The sequence below is a fragment of the Manis pentadactyla genome, chromosome 2 (genome assembly GCF_030020395.1).
Source record: "Manis pentadactyla isolate mManPen7 chromosome 2, mManPen7.hap1, whole genome shotgun sequence".
Taxonomy (NCBI): domain Eukaryota; kingdom Metazoa; phylum Chordata; class Mammalia; order Pholidota; family Manidae; genus Manis; species Manis pentadactyla.
This window is the reverse complement of record NC_080020.1, coordinates 141,360,951-141,378,349: the sequence shown is the minus strand read 5'-3', so window position 1 is coordinate 141,378,349 and position 17,399 is coordinate 141,360,951. Positions and strand designations below refer to the sequence as shown.

Below are 17,399 nucleotides of genomic sequence, written 5' to 3'. Positions count from 1 at the left end.
TTCTTTAAAGTTCTGCTCCCCAAAGCCTAAGAAACCTCAGGGTGCATCACACCCCAGTGTGGGTGAGGTCCACAGATCCAAGGGCAGTCACCAGCCTGGCTGCCAGCTGAGATGATGGCATGACCCTGGGCCATCTGGAGAACTCTCTGGGCACAGCCCCTCTTCTGAAAAGGAAACTTAGCACCAATCTGCCTCTGGAATTGTCTTCCCGAGGGAACCAAAAAGTTTGGGGGCCGCCTCCCAGCTGGCCATGAGTTGGGAAGGAGTTCCCCAGGATACAGCACAGCAGAGCAGGACTCAACCCCATCTGGGTGGACAGTCCCCACACGGAGGCCCCTCACGCTCTCCTTGGGCAGAGGGACGGCCCTCCCGTCTACACCTCCACCACCAGGGAGCATGTGGTGCCCTGCTCAGGGGCCGCCAGCTTCTCAAGGACCTAGAGGCCAAGGCCGGCGGGGCCTCCTCATGCACATGCAGCTGCGCACGTGTTGGGGCCAGGATGGTGTCTCTCCACTCCTGAATCCAGGCCGCAAATAAAACAGAGGCCCCTGGCCTGCATCTTTTCTCATGAGAGATAAAGAACACAGCCTGAGGTGCAAACCGTGTACCCACCTTCCCTACCCACCCATGTGCGCAGCCCCCCAGGCAGAGGAGCCGGTCAGCCTGCCACACAAGGGGGGAGAAACAAGCCATGATCTGGGGGCTCAAGGCCAAAGCGAACCCCACTGGGAATGGCCCAGAAGGTCCTCCTGGAGTCCCGAGGCAGACACATGTCCCCACTGTGTGCTTCACTCTAGTGTCAGAAATGACTCCGTCTGAAGAGAGAATGCCGGTCTGTGGGGACCTAAACTTCAGAGCCAAGGGGAAGCAACAGCTCAGAGCACCAGTCCCCCACCCTGAGGGCAGCCTCGTGAGCTCGGCAGGAGCCCGTCTCAGAGGCGTTTACGGTACGTTCCCACGCAGAGGACGTGTTCCTCAGTGGCCTGAGCGCCCAGGCAGAGGCTGGGGAACGAGTGCACGGCAGCCCCCAGCCTGGTTTTGCAAAAGCTCACTGTGTCCTTGGGGGGCCTTGGGGGAGGGTGACGGGCTCTCAGGCATCTGTGTGCAGGCTGAGAGCTGGGGGCCATGTGAACATCACAGCCAGAGGCGGGGTCTCCACTGATGGGGCTGTGGGAAGGGCCTAGCCGCCTTGGGGACCCTCTCCCACCCACCCCCAGGAGGTCTCCATCCGCAGGAACAATGATGGGAGGCCCCCTTCAGGCCGGCCCCCAGGTGGGAAAAGGTGCACCTGCTCGGGGCCTTTGGGACAGGGCCCCACTTTCTGCCTCACCTGAGGCCACCCTGGGTGAAGGCTAATGCCACGGCCATCATCAGCACAAAGTGACACGAGCTCCGGTCCACAGAGAACCGGCTCAGCCCGCCCTGGGGGAAGCGCCCATGTCCAGCCCTGAGCGGCACCCCTTACCTGGGACCACGCCGTTGGTTGCAATGGCGCTCATGGAGATGGTGGTCAGCATCGTCTACAAAGACACGCGACCCCTTCAGAAGGAGGATGCCCCCAAGGGCCACATGATGACAGACAGGGTGCCCACCCACAGGCTGACCGCCCACACCCCAGCTCCTGACCCGGGGGCTGTGCTCCTGGGCGTGGGAGCCCTATGGCAGGACAGCAGCCGGCCCTTCACTCCCACTTTCTCCCCCCACCGAGTACCTGCAGGTCACCCAGAAAACACTCAATCAATGCCCCAGGCACACTGAAGGGCCAGCTTATGCCTGGTGCCCATCCAGGTGCCCATCCAGCCCCACAGGGTGCAGGGGGGCCCGCCCAGGTGCCCTCTCTGGGGTGGGGGGTTCTAAGGCAGCTGCCTCTGGTCACCACCTGCTCGGAAGGGGCCACAGTGCGGCTGGGGAGCAGTCAGTTTATGACCTGAGGTCCCTCTGAGGGCCCTGGCCCCCAGGGCCTCTGTAAGGACGACCCCTCTGCCCTTGGGCAGGTCTGCTTCTCGTGAGGGACTTCCAGGTGCATCAGGCAGAGCAGGGACAGCATGTGGAGCTGCTCAGGTGGCCACGCCAGGGCCTTGAGGGCCACGGGTGGGGGTGTCACCCAGAGCAGACCAGGGGGTGAGGGGAGTCAGGAGGACCAAGGGGTGCTCAGGGGGCCAACGGGGGCTAAAGGGAGCCGAAGGCACCAGGGGTCTCTCACTCCCGGCCCTGAGCTCCTTCAGAGAACGTCTCCAGGTGACTCCCGGGCCCAGGGCAGCCGGGCCACCCTCTCGTACTGGGAACAGAGGGAGGCAGGAGAAGGGTGCCAAGGAGCTGAGCCAGACACAAGCTGGCACGAGAGAGGGCAATGCCATGAGGCTGGGACAGGGATGTGGGGGCTGGGCCAGGGGGCCACGGTGTGATGGACCCTGAGAGCAGCTAGACGCTTCCACATGGACCCCTGGTCCTAAGACAGGCCCCTCTCAGGTGGTGACGGTGCCCACATTCCACCACCTGTGTGGCCCCCCCGAGAATACCGCCTGGGACGGGTGCCGGGCAGCCTGGGGCCTCAGCACAGCACGTCCCAGGATCCCAGCTGTCCACAAGGCAGGCCCACGCCCAGCTGCCGCCTGGAGGGGAGGGCGCTATGGTCACTCACACAGGTGCAGCACATAAACACGATGAGGAGGGACTCGAGGACGCCGGCTGCCCCCACAACCCACGTCAGGCGCAGGAAGAGGATCACGCCCAGGATGTTCTGCAGGCAGGGCAGGTAGACGCCGATGAAGGTGCCCATGCGCGGGCTCTGCAAGACAGCACGGTGCATCCGGGAGGCCAGCCACACGCCCAGCCCAGGGACAGCACGGGGCCGGGGGCAGGGCAAGGGGGAGCCGGCAAGGGATGCAGGACCTGGAGAAGGGCTGGTGCAGGCAGACCCCACAGGAGAACAGGTGGCCCCATAGGACACAAGGAACTTTCAGGGCAGAAACGGATGCCCAGGGATGAGTGCCGGGACAGAGCAGGGCTGCAGAGCCCCTGGAGTTCTCAGGCTCCACCTGGCAAGCGGGGAGCCAGGATCTCCAAGCCTGAGACAGACTAAGCTCCTGAGTTGAAACAACCCCGGGCAACCTGCTTTTAATGCCAGGCCTGGACACCAAGGGCCAGCGCCCCACCCCCACGCCAGGCCATCCCAACACCCATGTGTGTGTAAATAACCGAGGTGGCTGTGGATCCTGCACACAGTGCCCACATCACATCTGGGACGTCTCAAACGCAGACGAGAATGCAAACGTGTGGGGAGCAGGGCCAGGTCAGTGCCAGCTTCTGTCCGTTGGGTTCAGTTACGTGGGGTCACTGGCAGTGCCCTGAAGCCACTTCCCCAGCTGCAGCCAGGAATATAGGCCCATGTGGACAATGCCTGCCCAGTCTCGCCTGATCCAGTGAGTCTGAAGCCAGCTCCCCACCCAGTGGCTAAGGTGCCCACGCCACCTGGAAGGGCACACGGGGCCTCAGTTCTCTCAAAAGGCAACTTTGAAGGTAAGCCCAACCGGATGTGGCCCAGGCAGCTGGAGGTGCCAGGCACTGCAGACAGTGCCCCACCATAAAACCAGGCCCCATCTCTGGGACGAGCTCCTGTGCCCGGTCTGTGGAGGGGCCAACAAGGGCAGGGGACCCATACTCAGTCCTAAGTGGGGCGCCGATTCAGCTCAGCCAAAACCTGCCTATCTGCTCACAGCAGTTATGCCCAGGATCACAGGACAGCTGGTCCCCCCATGACTGACACCCACCTGCTCCCGTGTCCCTAGGGGACAGAGGCCCAGGTCCAGACCTGGCAGTGGATCCCCACAGTGCAGACTGACCAGGTGGGCGCTCGGGTTGCATCTCAACAGCAAGGGGGGTCTGGGCTGCGCTTCTGTCTGCTGCCAGGTAGGCGGCCTGGCGGGCTAGGGTGGTGAGTGGGGTCTGTGGGGCTTCCAGCTGAGGCCCAGGGCAGGTGCCAGGAAGCACTGGGACCTGAGCCTCCATGGGAAAGTGTCCTTTCCCTGGAACAGGCTGATGACTCCCCAGGACAGTTCCCAGCAGACAACTGCCTTCTGCACAAAGAAGGCCTGTGGGCCCCCTGCAGCCTGGAGCCAGAGCAGAGCCCAGGAACCCACAGGCCATGCCCGCGTCACGTGAGAAACCCCAATAATGAGCCTGAGAGTGACTCATCCAGAGCCAGGACTCGGACAGTGTCCTACAGCTGTGACCCCCACCAGTGCCACCTGGGACTCCATGGGACTAGAGGGGGTCCTCACCAGGCCGTCCCAAAGAGGCCATGGCCTCACACCCCAGGTCCCCACATCCCCCATCCAGTTCAATCCTGAACAAGGACATCCTCTCAAACACAGAGCCAGGTCCTCAGTGTCCCGGAGGTGGGCACTGGTCCCGAGTCCTCCATGAGAGGAAGGACACAGAAAAGGCCCTGGCTGGGGCCCAAGGGGCCAGACTGGACACGGGTGCTTGGGAGCAAGACACGCCATATGGACGCGGGACTCTGCACTGTGGCGGCAGGGCGGACAGGGGGGGGAAGGGAGAGTGCAGGGATGCGGTCATCGGGACACCCGCTCTGCCACTGCCCACATGCTGCAGGGGGCGCTCAGCTGTCACGTCCAGCTGGCGGGAACCCCACAGACAAGGCCTGGCCCTGCGTGCCTAGGGCAGGAGCTCTGGCCCCACACCACCATCCTCTCTGCCCTGTGGGCCTGGCCCGCTCACCCTCCTCCCAGGAGTGTTTCCTGAGCCCCGAGTGAGGACCACCCTTCAGGTCAGCAAAGCGGCCCTGCCCGCCACCTGAGCCATCTGCACTCGCCACACGGGGAGGAGCTGAGACTCAGAAGGGCGGCGCTGCTGCCGAGGTTGGGGGGACGGAAGAGAGAGAAGGGTGGCCCCAGATTTCAGAGGTCAGGCCTGCACTTAGAGGGTGATTTTCAAAATTTTTGTTGTATCTTAGATCTTAAAGACAGACAGATGGAAGAAAACATACAAAACGGAGGAAGTGAGAGGAAACGAGAATCACCCAAAGGCTGCAAACAGAGAGGACGTGTCCACGCACACGCGGGGTGCTCGCTCCTGGAGCCACAGCCCAGCCCAGGCGTGGCGGGTGGTGGGGGGCACGGGCAGGGGCAGGGCCGCTGCACACCTTGGCCTCGCGCCGCCGGCTCTCCTCGGCTTCCTCATGCTCCACCACGCCCTGGCTCAGGTTGGTGTAGTTGGCCAGCTTGTTGAGCAGGGAGGAGACCATGGGGTTGCTGTCCATCTCCTCCTGTTTGGGACCGAGACGTGGAATTAGTGACCCAGTCCCCCCAAGACACCCCAGGTGAATGGTCCAGTCGGCCTACTTCCGGGCTCTGCCTCAGCCTGAAGCCCTCAGAGGGGATGTGGTGACTGGGGGCCGAAGTTGGGGATCAGGGGCCCCAGGCCACACACCCAGCCAGGGGGCGGGTTCCCAGATGCCTCTGGACCCAGCCCCTCTGAGGGGCCCCCAGGCCCTCACAGGAAGGTTCTGGCCATGGGGCCTCCTCCCAGATGCTGTCCAGTCAGGCGGGCAGCCCTGCCCGGACTCTGTGCTTCCTCCGGGACTAGGGGTTCTGTGGCCACGGCCTCTAACCTCGTCCTGCTGTCTGCAGAAGGCACCACTCACCTCAAAGAGCGCCATGTTTCTCCCTTCAAAGCCGCTCTCCGAGTCCTCGTCCACGCTGTGCATGAAGGGGCTGCTCTCCCGAGGAACCCCATCGCCTGTGGGGAGACGGCCTGGTCAGTTCCCAGGGGAGCGGACACCAGGGAGTCAGAGCCACGGGGCATCTGCCGTCCCCAAGAAAGGCCTCCCGGTGGAACACGGGCCCCATGGCCACGCCACATAGGGCAGCGCAGAGGCCACACGGCCACAGTCCTCAGACCACAGACACGCACGCCGCCCATGGACGTCACTGTGCCCGGACCCCGAGCCAGCGAAGCCCACCAGGGTCCTGGTGCCCAGCCCTAGACACTGGGGTCAGAAGTGGGACACCCCCCTGGCCCCGGCACGAACCCCACATGGCGGCCACGTGAGCACGAGACACGCCCGCATCATGGGACGGAGACGCTGCCCACTCCTGGGGACCATCAGCTGCTGCCACTGGCCACCGGGCTGCCATACTCGGCCTGGACTCCAAGGCAGGGTCGCTCACCCCATCCACCCCACCAGCTGCCCAAGCCACCCCAAGGCCATCCAGGTGAGTGACTCCGGGGTCAAGAGCTGCTGCTGGGTTCACAGCCTGGTCCTCCCTGCCTCAGTTTCCCTGCATCCTAGGACAGGACTCAGTACGACCACCTTAAGGGTGCCGTGGGAACACGGGGGCACAGGGGGCAGGTACTTGGGGGCCACACCATCCTGGAGCAACAGGTGGGGGTCAGGGGCCGCCACTCAGAGGGGCGAGAGGCAGGCATGCAGTGCGAGCCGAGCCCACGCAGCGTGGCCTCGGCAAACATGCAGGAGGGTGAGGACCCAGGCGGGGAAGGGCAGTGCCGGCAAGACCCCGCGTCTCCCCTCAGGCCTGGGTCATCCCGGGGCCCCCGCAGGCAGGACCCACCAGCTGTGCATGCCCAGCACCAAGGTGAGCACTGCCCCTGGCGGTGAGACCCAGGCGGGAGGCCTCGGGGACTCCTTGCAACATGCAGGACCGTCCACAGGACAGCTCACCCATCCCCTGGACCACGGCCTGACCACAGGGAGGCCCATGCCTTGTGGGGACCACGCCTCGTGGCCACATCACCCTGCACAAGGCCCCAGGCACTGGAACCGACACCTTGACTCCTGTTTGCCGAGAGGGCCGGGGGTGGTCAGCAGCCTGGGCACCAGGGGCCAGAGGGAGGGTGTCCTGGTGCAAGTACACCCCAAGAGGTTGCAGATGGAGTAGGTGCCAAGAAGCATCAACACGGGGTGCTTCCTTCCCCACCACTCAGCATGGCCTGGGGCCAGGGGCCTCCTGTCCTAAACCAAAGGCCAAGTCAGCAGTAAGATACACAACTGGCTGCTTTGGAAGAACACAGGATGCAGAAAACCCCATGTACAGCCAGGGCTGCAAGAGCTGCAGCGCACGGGACCCTGCACCCCACCCCACAAGGGCATGGACGTGGTGGGGCTCGCCACCCTCTCCCGCCAGCAGCACTGGGAATGAGGCACAAAGGTGGCCTCAGTGAGGGCAGGGGTCACACCCTGGCCCCTGGCCAGCGAAGAAGGGGTGGCCACCCCTCACCTACTTCCCTAAGCATACAGCAGGTGCTGTAAGAATGAAAGTGCCCAGCACACACAGACTACCAGCCTCACGCCATGTGTCCAGAGCAAAACAATGCCACTCCCGCCTCACCCCTTGGGCAAGGGAACGGGGGCCAGCAGGGCAGAGTCAGTCTGGGGGCCCAGTGGGGCAGGGGCTCTGGTGTAGGCACAGGGTTTTAGCTGGCACGGCCATGCCTGCCAAGTCCTGACCTTTAACCAGATGCTTTCAGACACATCGTACAGCACTTTATAGGGTTAAATGAAACGGCCAAGCCGTCCATAGGCAGGAATTGGGCCTCAAATTATGGTTCAGTTCACAGCAAGTCTGTGATCCTATTTAAAAATACAGGGCTACAGCCGACAGGAAGTGACGTCCACGGTGTGCTAGAACAGCAGGTGGCACGTCCCGTGCGGCAGGGTCGCAGCCACTGGGGTCCCCCAGAGCAGAGCGGTGCTGGGGCCTGGCAAGGCCAGCTACCTACAGGGTCAGGTAGGAGAAGCCCAGTGCGGCACCTGTGAGGCCCAGCAGGTCCTTCGGAGCCAAGGGCGATGTCTCAGAGGGCCTGCACTGTGCCAGCCGACAGCCCGGAACCACCAGGACCTGGAGGGGCCCCCAGGGCCAGGCCCTCACAATGCCATCTGCTGGCTTTGCCTGGACAGCAGCGGAGTTCCGGGGCCCAGAACCTGCAGGACCACAGGCGTCTGACCAGTAACCCCATCAGCCTGGAGCACAGCCCCGTGAGGTGCAACCTGGGGCCCAATGTGAGCACTGCCCTTGGGGCCCTTTCGGACCTGTCAGGCCCCCGGTCACAGACTTGGGCAAACCAGCCCTCAGGGTGACCGGGTCACGGAGGAGCACAGCGCACAGGCCCGGATTCAGCTGGCGAGCTCACAGACGGGTCCCGAAATGAAGGGCCTGATCTGCCACCCTAAATTCAAAACGGATGGAAAACTCGTAATGACATCGCCCAGGTCAGCAACCCCTTGGTGATTCGGAGCCCTGCCCTGTCCCATCTGGTCGGGGGTGGCAATGCCGTCCCCAAAGCCACCAGCAGGAGCACAGGGGCCCGGGAATGGGGCCCACCACTCTGCCTGCACCCCTGTGTCCCTACCACCTCACCTACCTAGGAGGCCCACCACTGGGCCTCCGCCAGGTATCACACTGCCATGACGTTCAGTCAAAGGCCACCAGAGCAGGGGCATGAGGGAGACGCCCAGCAGACCTCCGCCCCGTCCACCCAGCCTGCCCTGGACCTCCCAGCCCCACGCAGGCCAGCCACCTCCTGCCGCACTGCTGGGCTCTGTGTACCAACCTGACCCCACGCCAGAGGGATCTCAAGTGAGAATACGAGGAAGAGGCTCCCCAAAAGTGGCTTTTCTCAGGCCACCAGGGTGCCCCAGGACCCCTGGTGAGTGTGACACAGCAGGGTCACCTGCTCAAGGCAGGTCCTGGCGGTGACCCCGTCACTGTTGGACCAACAGAACCCCCAAAAGATGGAAGGGTCACCAGCCCCTGGTGTTCAGGCAGGGGTGTCCACCAATCTGCCCCCATGGTACCTTGAGGATGTGGCCCTGTCCCCTGACTAAGGAGAGAAATAGGGAGCTGGCCAGGCACCCAGGACTACCACAACCCGGCTCCTCTCACCCTGACTCAGTCGACTGGGCCCTGCCCAGCCCCACACCCACCAGCTCAGGCCTCCCTGACTCCTCCCAGCCCCTGGCAGCCCAGCAGCACCCGTCTTCTCCTGCATTCAACTCAACTTGTGGGGCACGCCTTGCTGTGTAGCCTTTGAGACCCCATGTTTCACACACTTAGCAGAGGAAAAGCAGAACAAGGCTGAAGGGGTGGAACAGAAACAACTTGGGTGTCTCAGGGGTAAGTCAAGTGACCGCAAAGACAGTATCAGACGGCAAATGCCGGGACAAAACCTCTCAAGTGATGCTAAGCTCAACTTAGGAGGGTGGATGCACAGACCGCCCGAGCGGATGGCCCGCCATAAGCTAGCGCCGTCCTGGTGGCCATGTGTGGGGACACAGCTCGCGGCTTCCTTTGTGGGTGCTTTTGAGGACACACGGTGCAAACCCAACTAGAGGAGCCAAGCGGGGGCTGGGACTGATATGGGGAAGGCTGCCATGGGTGGAGCTCTCTATCCACATGCACGTGTGGGCAGGAGCTGGGATCACACACACACATTTCCCTGCTCTCTGCTGAGGTTGTCCGGCAGCAGCAGAAACACGTGGGTCAGCAGACACCACCCTAAGACTCTGGGCTCCACGGAGCAGTGGCGATTCCAGGCTGGGGCAGGGGACGCACCCAGGACAGAGCGGCCAATGCACAGGACTCCACAGCCGCCTGGAGACGGTCTGAGCATCACAGTCAACGGTCACAGTGAAGACCCAGCTCACACGTGTGACCACAGGACAGGCAGCAGGCTGCTTCCCCCAGAGCGCCAGCTCACCCCGAGGGCCAGCATGTGGACTAGCAAGTGGAGGACGGGGGTGGACCCAGCCACGCACAGCACCCTGGGGCACTCAGCCCAGAGCAGGCAAGGACATGGAGCAAGGGTCAAGGTTGACATCTGGGCTGAGAAACCCTGAAGGTGGGCTCCTGAGGCCCCCGCAAGGCAGCTGCGTATGATGGTGGGGCCACGGCGGACAGGCCGCAGGCTGCTCCAGGGGGAAGGGACCATGGAGGGCGGGGGCCACCCAGTGTCTGCAAAGGACCTGCTGGGCTGGACCTCGGGTCAGTGATGATCCCTGGTTTGGGGTCCACCACAGGAAAATGCTTGTAAGAAATACACAACCACCCTCAAAAGTTCAGGAGAACCTGACAGACAGAGGCGGAGGGAGACAAATACATGGCAAATGTCATTTATGCAGCGTGAGAACACAGGAATCCTTTATTCTTTGGGCCCACCACAACTTTTCCAAAGTCTAAAGCTGTGTCAAAATTAAGTCTAAAAATAAATACACTCCAAAAAAAAAGGAATTTCTGAAACCCTCTGCTTAAACATGGGGTCCTTGCATTTTGAGGGGATTCCTGCTCAGAGTCCTTTCTCTGGAAGGAAGGCTCCATGCTGACCCACACCAGAGGCTCCCAACTGTGCTCACGGAGGAAGGGCGGCAGCTCTCCAGGCCAGGCCAGAGTACACGCAGGTCCGGCAGGGAGGGAGGGAGGGGACCTGGCCAGGTTTCAGGTTCCAGCCCTGTGCACGTGACCTTGGGCAAAGTCATAGCTACTGGGCCTCATGTTCCCTGTCCCGGGGAGAAGCAGCCGCTGTGCTGCTCAGCTCTGGCCTCACCAGCTTCCTGTCCCCAGAGGTGCACCCAGGCCACAGAGCCCAGCTCAGCTTGGAAAGCACAGTCTGGGTGCCGCGGGCTCCCACAGCGGGCGGCACGGAGACTTGTCTGCAGGTCTGAGACTTCTGCCAGCCGCAGGGACAGCCATGCACCAGCACTGGGTGTCCATAACCTAAGGACACGCACGTCCCTCCCGGGGCACCCAGCAGCTCTGGTGCCATCAAATGGGGGCTAAAGCTGCCCCACCTTCTCATCCGAGCATGTGCTCCTGTGGGGCTAGGAGAAAACAGTCAGGTCAGCTGCCACTCAGGGACTCGCTCTGCCCCAGGAATGGATGGGGCACGTGGGGAACCCAGTGAACACTGTGCCAGCAAGGCCAGGACCAGCCTGGTCAGGACCTCTGTGCCTTCAGTCACGCATCACTGCTTCCCACAGCAGCTCACGGTGCACGCACGGCATGGGATGGGCACACACAAATGCAGACAGCGGGGCACACCTCCTTCCCATTTGAGGACAGCGCCCACCTCCCGGAGTTCATCAGCAACCGTGCCCATGGTCTCCTGTTACCCAAGAGCTGTGAACCCTGATCTCAACCATCCGTCCCTTAAGGAGAGTGCCTCCCGCTTCGTTTTCTGAGAGTGTCATTTAGTCCATCGGGCACATTTTCCAAAGCACTCCTGGGCCGGCAGAAACACCCATTGGGAGGCACAGATGTGGGGGCACGAAGGTGGAAGGAGGCCTGGCTGGCACCCCCACTCTGCTCCCTGGCCAGGTCGGCCTCGGGGACAGCACACCTCCCTTGATGCTGCGGGAGTCAAGACACTCGAAAACACAAATGCTTCTCCCTGCAGCCTCACTGTGCGTCCATGAAGGAGGACACTGGTGATAATGCCGGGGCCTGTTGGGGCCCCAGCGGCTCTCTGAATACACGCCAACTCTGGTTTATGTCTCTTTATGTGTCCTTAGAACAGGTCACAATCGAAGTTTGAAGGAAGGAAGCCTTGACCCCATAGCCTGCAGGTCCTCACGCAGCCTGAAGGCAGAGCCACCTCCTCCAGGCAGGGACTGACGACACCAGGCACAACCCTGCCAGGCCCACAGAGCTCTGGGGGCAGGGGCGCTTCTCTGGCTGGCACCCACCATCTGAGGGAGGCCACTCACCCTGACTCACACCTGCTTCATCTGTGCCTGTTCATGATGGCAGAGGTCGAGGACAAGCCTGGACAGAGGAAGGCTGGGGGCACAGGTGCTGGGGGGCAGCGGCCTCCTGGGCCCGAGCATCCTACTATGCGGGGTGCCTGCACTGTGCCAGCTGCCTCTCCGGGCTGCGTGATGGGGGGCAGCCCCATGCCGATTAGGTGTTGCAGCCTAGCAGCAGGAAGGCACACCCAGTCGTCGCTGCTCTCAGGCTGGCAGATGTTCAGTCGGTGCTGGGGGTAGGGCGCTGTCACAGGTTAGCCCCGAGCGGTCCCCAGCCCACTCCTCTCCCTCTCCCTGCCCAAAGGTAGACCTGTCTGGGACCTGCCTCCACACCACGCCTCAGGCTCACAGAGGAGATTGTAAACGCATTCCCCGCACACCATGGAGGCAGCTGCCTTTGTGCAGCCACAGCCCAGAAAGGGCGAAGGCCACTGGTCACAGAAGCCGCACGCACAAGCTGAGCGCTCTCACAGCCATGCAATGGTGCTCATGGTGGAGCGACGGCGACAGCACCTCCAGACACGTGGGGTGCAGAGATGGAGCCGGGACACCTGGCTCCCTGGGGCCACTGGTGCTGGTTCCCCCAGCACTGAGCAAACGGCCTCCTCGGGCTTTAAAACGGGGACCCTGCAGCCTGTGACATCTGTGGTGGAACAAAGGGCCTGGCCAGGGAGTCCCCACAGACCCGCTGGAGGTGGCATGGGGCGGGCACAGCTGCGTTGCGGGGACATCCCACGGGAGAGAAAGAACCTAAGGCCCTGTGGTCCTGGGAGGATGGGAGGCTTCCCGACCGGGACCGAGTGGGGAGACCTCACCCAGGGAACCACACAGTGGAAACACATGTGCCGGGACACTGGCCCCAACTGGGAAGGCTTTGGGAGGTCAGTGCGTGTGCCCCAGGCGGCCCCAGGCAGCTCATGCATGGGGTGTGGGCCACGGGAGGCCGGGCATGCCTGGCAGGAGCCATTAGCCCCACGTGAGGCCGCTGGGCCTCTCCATGCGCTCTCACACTGGTGAGCTGCTCTGTGGCGTCGCACCAGCAATTTTTCTCTAGCCTGCGAGATGCATGTTAAAGCGTCCTGCAGTAGGCAGGGAGCCGGGGCGAGCTCCCCATGACCCCAAGGCCCCGGGCCGGGGCAGCACTCAGGGCCCCGGGCCCCCAGCACAGCACCACCACTCCATTCAAAAGCCAGGACACTCGACATTCAGACACTCACCCCGCGCGACGCGACGGGCCCCAAAACGTGCAGTCTATTGAGCCCCAAACTGCAAGTGGTGAATTGGTCACCATGCTTAAGAGAATCCACAAAACTATTTAAAAGAAATTAAAGTGCCACGGGAGGCTGAACTTAAAGCTCCAACTTCTACAGTGTGGGAAGAGGAGGCGACCTTACAGGGGAGTGGGGCACAGCAGGGTCCCTCGCGAGACCGGAAGGAGAATGTCCAGCCCCCGCCCAAGCCCACTGCCCAGGCCGGTAGAGCAAACAGACAAGTCCACCACCTGCCCTCCTCCCGACGGTCCTCGTCATCAAAAGCCGGGAAGGTCTCCGAAGCTGTGGGCAGGGGCGGGTGCGGGAGTCCTGGCCAGAGCAGCCGAGGGGGTGACGGGGATCTAGAGGGGGCGGGGCCCGGGGAGGCGCGTGGGGCAGGACCCGGAGAAGGGAGGAGCCATGGAAGGGGCGTGGCGGGCCCAGGGCGGGGCCCTAGGAGGGGCGGGGCCCGGGCGGGGAGGGGCAGGGCGTAGGGGGTTCCAGGGCTTGGGCAGGGCTGGGCTGAGCAGCCCTCCCGCCCTCGCAGCGTCCGCACCGTGGCGCCTCCTCCCCAGCACCCGCAAGCCCTCCGAACACACGAGAGGCGGTTTGTGCCTTGGTGGGACCACGAAGAGAATCTGTAAGAATCAAGGCCAAGAAAACGCACTCGGCGGCCAGGGCAGCGCGTGACCTCTGCGCGCACGTTAGAAGCTCCCACCATAACCAAGGGATTGGGCAAGAATTTGAAACCACAGGTGCACGGAGGCAGCAGGTGCGCCCGATTCATTACAAAGGGGAGGAGGCGTCCGGCACTGGAGCCGTCCAGGCTCAGCAGAGGTCAGACATCAACTCCACAGCCAGGCACGTGAATTCCATGGCCTTCAACAAGACATCCAGCGGGTCCTTCACGCAGTCCAGGTGAAGACAGCAAGGGGGGAATGTTCTAGTGCTCGGGTCTAGCAAGTCTTCTCTGCAAAGGGAGGCTGTCCTGCCATAACACTGAGCCGCCAGGCCCTGTGTGAACAAGCAGCAGAGCTGCGTCCTAATAAAACTACTGACGGCAGGCAGCCACCTCAGGCCACGGGCAGCCCAGAGGCTGGGCTCCCCAAAGCACGGCCGCACATGATTCTCCCCAGGCCCAGCACCGCCAAGGGGGAAGTGCTGGCTCTTCCTCCAGCCCACCCAGCACCTTCCCAGCTGGGGGGGCCGTCTCGGCCCCGCCTCGCCACACAGCGGGCAGGAACCGCCCGCTGAAGCCCCCTCCCTGAAGAGGCCCCATTGTCCGGAGGCCCCAAGCCGCCTGCAAGAACCGGGCTCCATGGATCAGGCCTCTTTGCTGCTCAGCCAAGCCTCAGCGACTGCACACCCACGGTCTCCCTCTGGGGTCTGAAGAAAGTTCTGGTAACACACTAGCACCCTGAACACCTCTGAAACAATGCACACAGAGCCCACCCACCCCAGAGGTGTGGCTCTGGACAGGGTGCGCCCAGGATGACCAGGCCAGGGACCAGAGCTGCAGCTGCAGCCCCCTCTGCTGGTAGAGACCCCAGGCTCCGGTGAACATCATCAGCGGGAAGGGGCGTGGAGACCTCACAGGGCGGGCCTAGCCAAAGCCACGCGTCATCTCATTGCAAAACGCTTGAACTCGGCCAATCCAGACATTCGCCAGGCCCGCGCACCCCACTGCACAGGCTGCCCACCCTGCCCACCTGACGTCTGAGAGCACCAGCACCCTGCGAAACTGACCCCTTGGAGACCCAGAGCCCCCCACCCGAACACTCCCCGGGCCTGCAGGCAACCCGGCTCCTCTCACCCTGTCCGGAGATGCCAGCGTTTCTGGCCCCATGAAATGTGAACTTAGCTCCGAGGTCTGTGAGCATTACAGTGACCAGCATGTTCAGGGAGGGGGCCAGTCAGGCACAGGGCACAGGGCTCCTTGGCTCCAGCCCTGGAGGACCCGGGGCCTGGCAGTGGGCAGGCACAGTAGTGCCCTGTGGGGTGGGCAGGGCAGTGGGGCTCGGCCTTGCGCATGGGGTCAGAGCTGAGGCCAGCAGACACTGTCCTGCCAAGGCCTGGTGCCCACCCCTGGTAGTGGGCTGCAGATACTGGGTGAACGCCATGCCCATGCAGAGCACTGCATCTCCGACCTAAGGGTACTCAGTCCTCGTCCGGTTCCAGCCCCCTTTGCTGCACTATCTCCAGGACGATCGCCTCCTTCTAAGCATGCCGGACATTCCTCCCCACTCCTTCTTCCTCTGGGATCCCATGTGGGATTTCACCACCGGCTCTCCCAGCGTGGTTCTTCAGGGAGGGCAGAGAGCGGGCTCTAGGTCTCAGAGCCAGACACCTTCCTGATGGTTGGCTGGGTGGCCAGGTCAGCAGCCCTTACCCCTTCCTGCCACCAGGTGAGGGCCTCTGCCCACTGCAGATTGGATGCCAGACGTGGGTCACACAGGCGCTTCCCAGAGATCTAGGAGTGGAGGAAGCACACTGTTCCCCCAGGGCTGCAGGGCCCCTTCAGCCGAGCAGTCCCTCTGGGGACCGCATGGTGTGTCCATCCAGCTGGACCCAGAGCACTGCCATCGGCCACCCCCCACTGGCCGGGTTCTCTTTGAAGTGGTTAAGTGCTGGAAAGCGCTTCTAGGTTCCACAACGCTAATGGTTCACTAATGACCCCTGGGCCTTGACCTGTGCCCTCCATGCTTTACATCCAGGATCAGCAGGGAATCTGAGATCCCGCAGCCAGGCAGTCTTGGCCGGTGAGGACCTTGGGGGCCCTGCCTTAGAAGAAAGCTCTGCTGAGGAACTGAACGGCTTGACGCTGAGCACCCATATTCCCAGCAGCACGTTTCTGGCTAAAAGAGAAATGCATTCTGCTTCGAAAACGGAGGAGATATTCAGGGGCAAGAACCACCCACAACCCTGTGGGCAGGGACACCCGCAGCCCTGCAGGCCACCTGTATCCTGTGGGTTCTCCGGGAGGACCGATCCTTATGGGGGTCCCAGGAAACCCTGCCCCCCAGAGGCAGGGGGAGCCTGCAGGCAGGTGGGGTGCCTGCAGGCCGGAAGTACCTAAAGCTCCAGGGCCGGCTGGTCCCTCCCACATGACCACCCCGCCTGGTCTCCCCAGTGAGCACACTCCATCTTGCCCTCCTGACCCAGGCGCCTCCACTGAGAACAAAGCCCTTAAGGCCAAGGTCGCCCTGTGTGGGGTTCTCTGCAAGCTGGAGCACGGCTGTCCTAACACCAGGATTACCCCCAAAACAGTGAGACATCCAGATGCATCAGCATCTGGCTGGCCTTGTGGAGCCAAGCGCTGGGGGCCGGGGATGGGGGAAGTCCTGCTTGGAGGGGCAGGTGGGCCGCGTACACCCCCTCCTCAAGTCTGCCCCACGGGGACACCGTGCTTCTGGAAGCACCTAAAGCTCCATGGCCTCAGCACCGTTGTGACGCCAGGTGAGCTGACCAGTTGGCGCTGGGAGACGGTGCGGCCTAGGGCAGACATCCTCTGGCTCCCCACAGCCCTCTCCTCCCTGCCCTCGGTTCCTCGGGGATGTGGGCAACTCAGAGGAAGGTCAGGAAGGCTCGGACGCTGGTGGGAGGAACTCAGCCACCCGTCAGGCAGGACGAGGCTTCCCTCTCCACCAGGCTCACGTTACCCTGCTGGAGGGGCCCTCAGTCCCCAGGTCGGGCAAAGACACTGCATGCTCCCGTTTACTGGCCCTCCCAGGGGCTGACGGAGAGCACCAGTGTGCTCACAGCAGAGGGCTCACACTAGCGCGCTCAGCCATACAGGCACCACCAGAGGTGCCAACAAGGAGTGGCCAGAAGCCCTGGCAGCAGAGTAAGACACCCATGTGCACAGACATGAACACACACATACACGTGTATACACAAACCTGCAGGCAGAACACATGCATATGTACAAACATGCACACACAGACACGCTTGTGCAGACACACATGCATGTGCATTTATAAGCATGCACACATATGCATGAACACATGCACATGGGGCATCCCTGGGGACCACAGCTTTGAGAGCTTCATAAGATGCCCCCACGTGAGATGGCCGCTGTGGGAAGTGGCCTTGGTGGACTCCCCATATTCTGGGTATGGGGATGCTTGTCCAGGTCCTGCTCCTGGCCTGGCCCGGCCCTGATCTCGGGCCTGACTCTGGTCCTGGCCCTGGTCCTCTTGGCCCGACCTCTCCTGCCTCAGGGCCCTGCAGTCTGCCATCGAGCCCTGGAGGAGGGGCCGGCCAGCCATGCTGCAGGCAAGCGTGGGCAAGCGTGGGTGGGTGAGGGACACAGCTCTCCTTACAGCACAGGCTCCTGTCTGGCTGTGGCCATTCAGATGAAGAGGAAACCC

The 17,399-nt window shown here is 62.8% G+C and overlaps 1 protein-coding gene across 8 annotated transcripts in view; it reads right to left on the bottom strand.

The window, feature by feature from the left end:
• Positions 1 to 17,399, bottom strand: part of SLC12A7 (solute carrier family 12 member 7) — a 75,864-nt gene that overhangs the window by 21,067 nt on the left and 37,398 nt on the right. For all 8 annotated transcript variants that reach the window (XM_057496813.1, XM_057496803.1, XM_057496808.1 and 5 more), the window contains exons 2-5: positions 5,666 to 5,760; positions 5,165 to 5,287; positions 2,642 to 2,788; positions 1,466 to 1,520 (exon numbers count right to left, since the gene is read on the bottom strand). In XM_057496813.1, coding sequence (XP_057352796.1) covers positions 1,466 to 1,520; positions 2,642 to 2,788; positions 5,165 to 5,287; positions 5,666 to 5,760 — 420 coding nt within the window. The remainder of the gene's footprint in view (positions 1 to 1,465; positions 1,521 to 2,641; positions 2,789 to 5,164; positions 5,288 to 5,665; positions 5,761 to 17,399) is intronic.